Below are 11,728 nucleotides of genomic sequence, written 5' to 3' on the forward strand. Positions count from 1 at the left end.
AGCGCTGTAATTCAAGACAGCCCTCTCGAATCTGTCTGACCTTCTAGTGATAATTGACTGACCTTACAAAAGAGATACCTTTCTGACGGAGTGCACATAATCAGTCAACCATCAAATTGACGCCGAACTTCATCGCAACCCAATTTCAATTCACTACGGTGAGCTGACGATACTGAAAAATAAACCCTTGTATTTGCTGACCATTCTTCAGTTGATTCGCAGATGTTTACGACGCACAGTGATATGCACTTTAAAAATCCTGGCACTTCTCCTTCCTTGATTCGACGTCCAGACAATCATCAACGAGACAATGCTCGACCTGTTCCGAAACCTAAGAAAGGGGACTTTGAAGAATGGTTCGAAAGTAAAGACAATGAAATAAACCTCGATCAATTCAAACGACTCAATATCGATAAGAATATAAAAGACAAACAACCTTACGAATATATCGAACCAGGATGGAAACAACCTAGGTTCAAACCTTCAGAGGCATATGATAAGGCTTTAGCCAAAGAAAGAATGTTAGCTCCTCAAATTGGAGGAAGATCTAAAAAAGCTCAATTAGGTTCAATAGAAGAAAGTTGGGGGAATGGTCCGAGAGTACCTTGGTTGGGAGAAGATGAAGAAAGGAAAGGTATGTTTGAATTAGATGAAGATCCACCTTCTAGAAATGTTAGTCCTTTTATAGAATCAGAAGAAAATGAAGATCCAATGGAAGCTTCTGCTGTAGAAGAGGAAGATAAAAACTCACAAGTTGAGATAGAAAGGAAAAGACAGGAACTTTTAGTCAATGCAAGGAGAGGAACAACATATGAATTTTCAGAGAATATGAAAGATTTCTTCGGGGGAGGAGGAATAACCTATCACGAACGACAACGACAGCAAATGGAGGACGAAGAAAAGTACGCTAATGATGACATCACACCCCACTATAATTATCCTGACGAAAGACGTCGATATCATGGAGAACCGGTCGTTCCTTTCCTTCTGCAATACAGTCAACAAGACGATGATCTTTTCTCAAGATGGATAAAGGAAAACAGGAAGATGGTACTCGAGCAGTCTACGAACAAAGGCCAAACAGGCGAGCCTCATCACTACTTCCACCGCGACTGTTTGAGCCCTAAAGACTCTTACAAGTCGTCTGACAATGGTAACAATGCATCTTCAGAACAGCATCAACGTTCTGCTCAAAAGCTTCTGTCGCCGTTGGCTGAACGAAGAGCTGCGATGTCCCCAGTACCGGGCAACCGAACGAAAGACATCGTCGCGCCGTTATCAGCCGGTCACAGCCCGTCATTCCGATCAGCAAGGGCATCTGATCAAGCCGAGGGTCCTTTGCAATCCAAGCACAACCAGGACGTCAAGTCATCTGTCCAGTACAGACAGTCAGCAGAGTACAAAGCCTGGCTTCGACGAGCAGATATTGAAAGAAGACGAAGGAAATAACATTTCGGAATGCTCTGATCCTTGCGAGACTAGAGCTGTTGGGCGAACAATGAGAATATAGATTTTATGTTCACTACTTGGAAAGACTTGCGACATCCTAAATCTGGCATCCATTTAGTCCAATGACCTTTTCGACCTCGTTAACTGGCTTTGGATTCACGCATATCGTAACAATATTCATGTTTATATATGAATCTATAGATCTATCAATTCGTGAAATCGTCATATCTGTGGGCAAACTAATTGTCTATACTATTTTACAACATATAACGCGATAGCAGCAAGCGCACTTCAGAGACATCAGCCTTCGTTAGCTTTCGTCGCTGGGCGCAAGTTTCATTGACTTACGTTGACAGGATGGGCATCATTATGTCTGTGAACGGAGAATATTTCAGCAAACCATGACAGATGACAATAATACCACTAAATGACCAATAATGTTGATTTGGCAAACTCACATTGTAATGCCAAGAATGTCGACAATGTGTCTGCTGTTCCGTTGGGATTATACAGTTGTGTTATCACCAATTGGTTCACAGACGAAGGTGTTCCGCTCAAAAGGATAGCCACGAATATTCGCACTATCACAATCAACCTCATTAACGGTCAAGAATCTCACTTAGCAAACTGAGAATGACTTGGACTTACTCTTATCCTCACGAGGATACAAAGTAGTGTGATCTCTAAGACCCTCGATGAAAAAGCTACCGTGAAACGGCACCGTCAGTAATTAGCCCTACGTTAGAATGATTACGGAAAACTTACATTCCTATCAGTGGAGTTATAACCACTGAGAACATTCGAGAATCGTAAGTATTGGCCGATCATGTTCAGCCTGAAGAGCGGACTTACTTTTAAATACGGTCATAGCCTGTCAAACACATTTATATAAGCTTTGGGAGAAACAAAACATATTAAGAGAAGCCGACTAACCGTTATAGCGGCGAAAGGTATGTCGCTCCATTTCTTTGGTAACTTCAATCTACCAAAACTTGCACCTAACAAAACCAAACCACCTGGAATAGAAACTCCCCCTAAGAAAGTTGCCGTATCCATAATAAATGATAATGGCGGTTCATCATTTGGCGCATTGGGTATTCTGCTTACCGACCATCCATCGACGGGAACAAGTAAAGCTTTAATCGGTTTGACTACTGAGCAAACGATACCGAATACAATGGCAGCCATAAAAGGTGTCATGAAAGGTTCTAGCCATTTCCATATTCTCTGTTTCAACGGTTTTTTAGGGGTATGTATTGATGGAGCGGGAGTAGCCAGATGATGATAGTTGTAAGTCTCACCTCCATGATGCGAACAAACAGGAGCTAGGGTATTAGAACTAAAAGAGGGATCTTGACATGGTTCAGCTATTCCACTTGCTTCTAAGGGTGCTGTAGGAGGGATAGGTCTAGTCGATTCCATCATAGAATGAAAAGATGATGCTCTTGATTTTTTTCTACTCATATCTGCACCTCCTGCGAATCTCGCTCGGTATCCAAGATTAGGAGACACTATATCCCCTGATTCCTCTGTATCGTCAACCGCTTCGCTGGATGTAGGTCTCTTGCTGATGCTTCCAGGTCCGGGATCAATACCAGGTACTGATTTTGGAGCGTGCAATGTCTCATCACTTTCGGATCGCTTCTCCCCCTGTTCTTCATCATCATTCTTCTTCTTCGATCGATGAGAAGTACTCCTGAGGCTTTGGAATCGTTTGACCCATCTATCTTTGATAGGTAATGGGTCTGGTCGGAGTAGGTTGTCCTCCCTGAAGTCCCACGCACACATTTTGTGCATTCCAAGAGGGAACAACGTCACAGTCATGACCAACACGAAGACACTAAGATACGATTGAAAGACTTAGCATTCAGTGTTGGCTCTGACATCATATCATGCTTGTAGCAACCCACGCTATATATGCTACACCCAATTCGACATCCGTGTCTGGGTCAAATGGCGAACCCTTCGCTAATGTCTGTACAACCGCGGTCGGTAGATTTCCCCAATTCGATAACATGCCCATCTGTAACGAGATGGAACATATTGTCAGCATGTATACTCTGACATTGATAACTTCATGGATTGATCAGAAAGTTTGATCAAAAGGGACTCACAACCAGAATACCATGTTGAAAATCCTTTGGAACATAGAATAACTCCCTTGTGATTAATGCAAATAGAAGTCCTATGAATTGATAAATGATTGCTACCATGATAAGAGGTCCAAAAGCCTTGATATTGTCAGATGTAAATGCTGAAACCATCGAACCAAATATCAAAAGTGGTAGAGATATATTCTATAATGCAAGTCCAGATTGTTAGCCATCAATGACCTGCTTTTCTTCACGACGTCTGAAGATACTGCACCTCAAAAGGGCGTAGTGTATGCGAGACAGAATTGCAGTATCGTTTATGTGATGTGGACTCACTAGACTCAATATACTAACTCCTTTAGCATTCATCGGTTGAAAATTGCATCGCTTTGTCAAAACCACTCCCAAGCCTATACAAATCATCATTTTGATTGTCGGCGCGAAGGCTATCAAGTAGATATCACCAAGTTGTCAGTCACCCATTTTGGAAATGACCCAACAAAGTGAAAATACTCACCCTTATAAATGATACCACCTGTCTCCGTCGTCATATTGATCTGACTTGACTAAATGCTCTATATACTTTTTGCTGCACAGGTTGGAAGCCGCTCGGAAGACCGAGTTTTCCATTTAGCACCTGAATCGTTGCTGTTGTACCAAGATGGTGAATTGCCGCTGTAAAGGTGAGGACGCGAGAAGGGTATGTTCTTGATGTTTCTTTTTATACAAATACATGTACTAAGTCACGAGCTATGGACTCCTTGCATGTATCTCGCATACCAAATTCATTGCATCGGCAGGCATATCGAGTAGAGAGATAGGTCATATGTTATCGCTAAAACTTGATTGTTTACCCTGAAATGTCATTCGGGGAATTCCCAAAAACGAACAAGACTTTCGGGAATTGCAAAAGAATAGAACGGCTTCATTCCGGCAATTCGGGTCCTTATCTGTCATGCATCTTCATCATTTCGTCTAGTTAAAAGTCATTCAATACAAATGGTAATAATACTTGATTAATTAATCACTGTCAATTGTCCATTCCTCTTCGTCTTCTTCGTCGTTTAAGAAATGCAGGCATCCAGGAGAACATCCCTTCCATCTAATGGGTATATCCTTAGTATCGCAAATTTCCCTCCATTCTATGCGTTCTTCAGCAGCGTGTAAAAACAAATGCCGACTCGGTCGGTGTTGCGTAGCAGCGTCTATCTCGAGATGCCGCGGTGAGGGACAAGGGTAATAGTATGGATTGAGCGCAGCATCGTCAGGTGGTGAAGGGCTATGTGATCTTGGGAACGGATCAACGGAGGAATCTATGGATCTATTACCTCCCGTCGCCCTACGATATTTGTAGTGGACACTACTACTTCTAAGAGCTTGCAATATCCGACCCAAATCACGGATCGAATGACTAGGTATGATTTCGTGCATGGCTTCAGCGTCGAGGAGTGGATGCGGGATACCCTTTTGAGGATTGTCCCATTCAAACATATCCAATAAGGGCGGAAGGTCATTAGGTAATCGAGGTGATATGAGTTTGTTCATGCAGATATTCGTCAAGCGTGGTACAGAATGTTCGTGATGTCGTTGCAGTTCAGAAAAGCGTTCGTCGGATGATGGTCGTTTTAGAAAATTATTGGATGATGCAGTGAAGAGTTCAAGATTGAGATTTAGGATAGTTGAGGGAAGCTCAGTCTGCAAAAGGATGTCTTAATCAGCAAATCTTTATCCAGAGGCTCGATCACAAGCGCTCACTAGGTGGTTTAGTCCAATATTGAGTTCCTTAAGATGCCTCAGTCCTCCGATTGCAGCAGGCAGAGCGGTCAGCTTGTTACCCCTTAAACTCAGAACCGTAAGATTTGATATCTCGAACAAAGCGGAAGGCAAACTAAAGATATGTCAGCGTTGTGTAAGATGAAGTAGCTGTCAACTCTGACCTTGTCAGACTATTCTGTCCAGCGTAAATAGCTATGTCCATTGCCTTACTGGTGCTCAAATTTACAGCCCCTGTTTTACTCCTTCCGAAAGATCTCTTCCTATGGTCACTAGGTAAGGGTGAGCCGAGACCAGATCTCAAAGGTGGTGAGACGTCAGGACTAGCCAAAAGGACGGTTCTCGTACTATTACCGTTCGGAGTACGGAATGAAGCATTATGCCCAGCTTCTTCGCTCACTTCAGTAGCAGTGGGAGATGTGGGATTCTGCACAATCGTTCCCAGCCCACTGGGCGTCCGTATATAGGGATTTTGGTTGAAGTTGCTGAAGAAAGAGGAAGAAGCTGGAGCGGATGATGACCGAGTGAATGACCGTGCATTGGCTGAGAGATGATTGGTGCCCGGGGATAGTGACAAGTCAGCAGGATAACGGGGACTGTTTAAGGGCGAGCGTGGTGGACCGTGCGACAAGCGAGGTTTAGGCGAAGATGTATTGGGCAAGGTGACCAAATCCCGAAGTTCTGATATTTTGCTTGAAAGAGATGTAAGACCAAGTCCACTACCGCCGATGCCAGAAGTCAGCTGGAATCGTAAGAGCTTTGTGATAGAGAAGTATCCAGGTCCTAGACTGGAATCTATCCTCACGTTATAGTCAAGTCACCTTTCGCGGCGTCTACACATTTGGCTACCATATCTGTCATCCACTCATCACTTCCAATTTCCTTGGCTCTATTAGGGGACGGGCTACCGAACCCCAATAGGTCGAAGCTAGCGGAAAGCTGCCCATTCTTATTGATTGATGCCGAACTAGCTTGTCGTGAATGACTATATATGGGAGTTGGAAAGCTTGATGGCACCTGTTCCTTGTGAAGCTTAGGACGAGGAAGCTTGTGTAGGGTGGATGATGGATCATCAATGGTGGCCGCGAATTGTAGCGGGCGAGAAGGGAGGGAGTCTGGAGGAACGAAGGGTTTAGAAGCGGCCGAGAAAGGGTCGGCTACCATGACGGGCTAGAATGTGGAGACTTCAGGAGCAAAAGCTCCATCGGTAGTTCGAAGAAGCTACTTATATAATTCACCAATGCTAGAGATATTAGATGTATGACAGAGCAGCTTCGTTAATAAAGTGCAATGATATTTTGCTCAGTACTCGTATGGTGAGAACACGAAATTCAGGTCCGTCAGTCTATGAATGCCGAGAAATCCAGTCGCGTGGTGCATATCACGTGACATGTGTCATTGACTTTCTATTTTGAGGGGCTATTTGCATTGTTCACAGAAATGGCTCTAACCTGTAATTGCACAATGCCGCTTGGAATCGGTCTTATGAGCCGCCATCGCCACTTGCTGGTTGTCTTATGAGTAGTGACGACCATTTGAAACTCGTGTGACAGTCTGGGTTGGCGATGAGATTCTTTCTTTCTGTATGGTTTTTCGATAAGATCCCTGTTGTCCGGCTGATAACGGAGTATGCCGGCAGCGATTTTTTTTTTTGGTTCTTGGCTATGTCAGAGGTGCGCCATCAAAAGCTGATGTTTCGAACGAAGTGTGCTGTCTTGTTCACTACAGAAACTACAAACATCCTCCAATAGACAAGGAGATTATGCATGTTGTGTGTATTGTGTTCAATCTTGAAAAGTTGGTCTCGCGCGGAATCACGTTCCACTGGCGTCTTATGACGTTTGCGATAGAAGCAGTGTTCTTGAGGCATTCTGCTGTGCAGACATACAGCTCAATATGGCTCATGTTCTCTACTTCTCGAACAATGCATATGAAATATATTTGTATCTCGTTGGGAGCCCAAACAGAGTGATGGTGACGTGGTGTTGATTTTCATGATGATGAAATGATCTTCGTTTAAAAATGAGAGTAAATCCGAAACGTCTAATTGTGGACCACCTCCACTTCAGGGATATATAATGATTAAAACCCTGAAAACCAAATTGGTATACAGACAAGTAACAAGCTAATCAACTAACTAAACTAATCAATCAGTTAATCTGAAATTTGCCGTACCTGGATGCCTAGCTTTTCACCTACATACTACTTTACATTCCCAATTACCCGTAAAACTCATTTGAACATCTCTCTTCATTCCATTTATCCGTTTATCTTATCATATTCTTGCTACACCTTTGTGCAGTGCAGACGACTGCTGTACTACATCGACCCGTATTTCATTGCAATCAATCTCTTACCTGATCAAAGCTGTGCGGTCAGAAAAAAACAACAGCTCGGCAAAATCAATCAAACATCACTCGGTCAGTACATATTCTCTCTTACCATTTCTTCCATGTTCAATGCAATCCACCATATTCTGAACCACTTCTATACCCTTCATCCACACACCAGTAGCCTAGTACCGCTCCATCAAGTCCACTCTTTGATGACGATTCATGAGATGCTCGTCAATTTGATTGAATCCGTAAAACCCAATTACACTTAGGCTGACCTTTGCATCATTCTCAAATAGACTCACTACGCTTCGTCAACCTCGCTTCATCAAAACTTCTGTCATCCCAGACGTGAGTAAACAGCGACATTTACCTCCCTCTCTGAACCTGCTCCAGCGTGATCTTTGTTTTTAACCTTCCTTTGAATGGGTATGTGCGTGCACCCGAATTCACTTTCTTTGCTTTCTGCTCCGACCCTACCATAACTAACACTATTCCATCACTCATCCACCATCTGCTAGTGGTTAATACACACATCTTCGGATGCTCCTGATCATTTTCTCGTTCACTGTTAGCATGCGCGAGATGGTTGGTGATGCTTTATACATATACTGGAAGAGGTGATACACCACCTCCACTCGCTTCGGACGATTTTCCATTTTTTCCTTCAATTTGTTCTTTGGTCCATTCCCCGCCAGTGTTCAGTGCATCTCCCAAGTCATCGAGACCTTCCTTTCATGTGCTCTACACTGCTCAACAATCTGTGCATACGTTATTGCCATGATCATCGATGGCAGCGTCGTATACCTACATGGGGTATAGACGGCGGGGTCCATCGATTTCGGTTCGATTGGCGTTTGTCGGAATATTCCCATTTTTTCACCCTTTTTAGTGTATTTCTCTGCCATTCCATAATTCCATAATAATTCATAATTCAGATTTTATCATCTCCTGGCGCTGTTGCACGCTACCCCCCTTATTTCCCCAGCCGCAATCTCAAACTTTTTTATGGCATTTTGACTTTTTCCCTGAGTCTCATGGACAGCTCCGACCTATTATCCATCATCCTGTCCCTGAATCACTACTTTGATCATTTACCATTCCATTCATATTCTTCTTTTCTTCTTCTTGAATCATTGCATGGTCGTCCATGACTGTGCCAAGGATGTATCAATACCTGCGACAACTCATTCTGCTGCTCTCTCCTCGCTTTCTCTCCTATTTTCTTCTTTGATCGGCTTGGGACGAGTAGAGTAAATGGCTTCTACCTGGACGAAGGGTATTCAGTTAACTGCGGTGCCCCGTGTTCTCTTTTTTCCATCTCTCTGGCTTTTACACTTCAGTACGTTTCTTTATCAAGCTGTTCAAGCTGGATAGAATACACTGCTCTTTCGATAATCCTGCATTGTAGATAGATCTCAAGCAGGGTCACACAGCTATTTCTTGTTCCTGCTGTCTTCTCGTTTGTCCCCACTATATCATACATAGCGCAGAGCGAGTGATCGCGCGCGTTCCTCCCTTTCGCTTTCTTTCTCTTTGGATGAGGTGATCCTTTGGATTTGTATGACCTTGACTTATCTGACTTTATCGCCCGTTTATCCTGCTACCTCGTACTTCGACTATCTGGTATATTATTGTAGTGCCTCAGCTGAAGCCTTGTTGGCACCTTGTCACAGTGGAAAAGGACAAACAAGACCCGAAATGTCTTCAACAGCAATGATGTCGCCACAGCTGAACTCGTCAGCGACTATTCTTGATCCTCCACCCAGCACTTCACGTCCTCAACGATCTACTCGAAACTCTGTCAATTATTCTGAGAAGGCTCCTGACTACTCATCCGCATCTCCAATAATCTCTACACCAGCAGCAATGTCTACAAGATCCCGACGGAGCATCTCAAGCTCTCTGTCGGCAGCAGAAAGATCGCCTGACAAATGTGCTGCAACGAGTGGAAGAAGACGACTGCCTTCGCCTTTATTCAATGACGTTAACAACGTAGCTGCGCTCGGCTTAGTATTCGGAGATGAGATTAGTACAGAGGAGGATCCAGTCAATGAATTGCCAGTCCCAGCGATTGAAGAAGGCGAGGATGAGGTGGAAAATGGCATACTAGACGAAGCGGATGACTTGAGTCCTGAGGAGGAAGAAGAGATGGAGGAGCTTGAGGAGCTCGAGAAGAACGACTCGGTATGGCTCGCAATCCTCAATAAATCCAAATCACCTGAAGTAGACTCAAACGCCCAGTCCAATACACGAGTCACGCGTCAGCGAACGCTCTCACCAGAGAAGAAAGCCTTGGAAGAACCGGCAAAGAAAAGCATCATACGTCTTGTTTTTGGTAAAAAACGAAAGGCCGAGGAAGACTCTGATCAGACCGAGAGGGAAGAAACACCTATCGATCCTGTCACGACTTCTGAAACACCAGCGCCTGAGGAGAACAAACCGGATGATGTTACAGATGATCTGAAGGAGGATCGAGGCAGAAGACTTCCAAGGAAGAAGAGAAAGTGGCTAAAGAAAGGCGAAGGTGAGTCAGCCTCTACCTCACTGATCAAGTATACGGCAAGACGGTGCGGTTAGCTGACACCTAGCGGTGAATCTCTCTCAGTCGATCCAGACGACCCAGTCGCAGTCGCTCGCCAAAAGGAGAGACACCGATTGATCGACGAGTGAGTATAGAGATGGGTACCACTGGAAGTTGTACTGATGTCTGTCATGCGTTAGGGCGATTGACGATCTGAACAAGCAAGAAGAGATGCTTCTTGACAACGCGCATCCGCAGCTGCTCATGCTATGGGAGGAATTGGAGCGTCGTCGAGGTCTTCAATTAGCTTGGCTAGAAGCGCGACAACAGTGAGTACTCAAGGGAAGGCTAAATCAATCAGACCAAAGCTGACTTGATCCTGCAGCGCTACTGCCGAAGATTTGGGCAGGCTACGCGACCACGAGCGCTCCGTCGCGCAGTCCGATTTTAGAGTGAGTGATGATCTCGAAGCATTCACTAGTGGTTTTTTGTTCTAACCAATGCTATCAGGTCAAACGGGAAGATCTTGCTACTGCACTTGTTGCAGAGAATCGACACAAAATAGCTCGTACAGCAGCCGAGCGGACCGCTCTCAAAAGGTTGCCTGGAAGTATGCCTAGTCTCCGAAATGGGCGAGGGGGTGGGGGATGGCCCGTATCAACAGCTGGGCTCCTTTCGCTTGGCGAGCAGAGGCTTCTACCTGTGACTAGAGGGGCAGACCCTTTCGAACGGCGCGAAATTTCTCGCAAACTTCAACCTCTGACGTCCGCCGAAGCCAAAGCCGATCTCGAAAAACTTGAAGCAGTAAAGAACAAACGGCAACACCGGTCATCAACGCCGCCAAACGGTCAATTGAGACACTTGGTACACCAGCCGCATCAATCGCGTGCACACTCCGCCCATCAAAGACAAGGCACCAATGCTCCTAGAGATGAGCGATCGCAACAAGCCATGTCTATACCTAAGAGGCAACAGCCATCTCAAACCCCAGCATATGCCTCACCTGGTCTTTGGGATCCATCTGCATACCGACGACCACCCACCAGCTCTGCAGCACCCCGACCGCGTTCACCAGAACATTTATCTCGACACCCTGAGCGACCTCTGCCCGGGTATGGTCATCCCCGTCACGAGATACCTTCTTTGGCTTACGATATTAGGCACAAACCCGTAAACGAACAACATAAAATGTCCTCTTCTTCATCTTCATTCAATTCATTGCCAGCGAAACATCATCTACCAACACCTCAATCTCTCGGGCCACCTCCGAGAATCAACGCTTATGATCCCTTTGGTCGACGGAACCTTGGGTCTGGATTTGGATTCCCAACTTTCAGTAATTCCCCTAGGGTGTAAAATCTGGTTCATCATAAACAGCGTCAATGTGCAGTATACATTTAGAGCTCTCGAAGATACACAATAACACGAAAAAGAATTAGATAATGAATGGATGGAACGTTCGTGCCATTACCGCAGTTATTCCATTGCACATCCTGATACACAAAAATCATTCTAGCATGTCTTATAGCCAAACATTGTTGATACACGTTGATCCC

The 11,728-nt window shown here is 44.7% G+C and overlaps 4 protein-coding genes across 4 annotated transcripts; 2 read left to right on the plus strand and 2 right to left on the minus strand.

Annotated features, from left to right (window-relative positions):
- Window positions 1-222: 222 nt before the first annotated feature.
- Window positions 223-1,449, plus strand: I206_102084 (uncharacterized protein; the record flags this gene model as incomplete). Its single annotated transcript, XM_019158522.1, has 1 exon — window positions 223-1,449. One exon carries the CDS (start codon window positions 223-225, stop codon window positions 1,447-1,449), a length of 1,227 nt encoding a protein of 408 aa, XP_019008268.1.
- Window positions 1,450-1,701: 252 nt separating this feature from the next.
- Window positions 1,702-4,093, minus strand: I206_102085 (uncharacterized protein; the record flags this gene model as incomplete). Its single annotated transcript, XM_019158521.1, has 11 exons — window positions 1,702-1,738; window positions 1,798-1,822; window positions 1,908-2,030; window positions 2,098-2,153; window positions 2,215-2,239; window positions 2,302-2,320; window positions 2,383-3,289; window positions 3,360-3,472; window positions 3,564-3,746; window positions 3,879-3,988; window positions 4,060-4,093. The coding sequence occupies 11 exons, from the start codon at window positions 4,091-4,093 to the stop codon at window positions 1,702-1,704; spliced, it is 1,632 nt and encodes a 543-aa protein (XP_019008267.1).
- Window positions 4,094-4,562: 469 nt separating this feature from the next.
- On the minus strand, window positions 4,563-6,479 carry I206_102086 (uncharacterized protein; the record flags this gene model as incomplete). Its single annotated transcript, XM_019158520.1, has 4 exons — window positions 4,563-5,237; window positions 5,298-5,430; window positions 5,480-6,034; window positions 6,121-6,479. 4 exons carry the CDS (start codon window positions 6,477-6,479, stop codon window positions 4,563-4,565), a joined length of 1,722 nt encoding a protein of 573 aa, XP_019008266.1.
- A 2,870-nt stretch (window positions 6,480-9,349) lies between these two features.
- Window positions 9,350-11,528, plus strand: I206_102087 (uncharacterized protein; the record flags this gene model as incomplete). Its single annotated transcript, XM_019158519.1, has 5 exons — window positions 9,350-10,175; window positions 10,257-10,317; window positions 10,373-10,501; window positions 10,558-10,624; window positions 10,683-11,528. The coding sequence occupies 5 exons, from the start codon at window positions 9,350-9,352 to the stop codon at window positions 11,526-11,528; spliced, it is 1,929 nt and encodes a 642-aa protein (XP_019008265.1).
- Window positions 11,529-11,728: the final 200 nt, after the last annotated feature.

The sequence above is a fragment of the Kwoniella pini genome, chromosome 2 (assembly GCF_000512605.2).
Source record: "Kwoniella pini CBS 10737 chromosome 2, complete sequence".
Classification (NCBI taxonomy): domain Eukaryota; kingdom Fungi; phylum Basidiomycota; class Tremellomycetes; order Tremellales; family Cryptococcaceae; genus Kwoniella; species Kwoniella pini.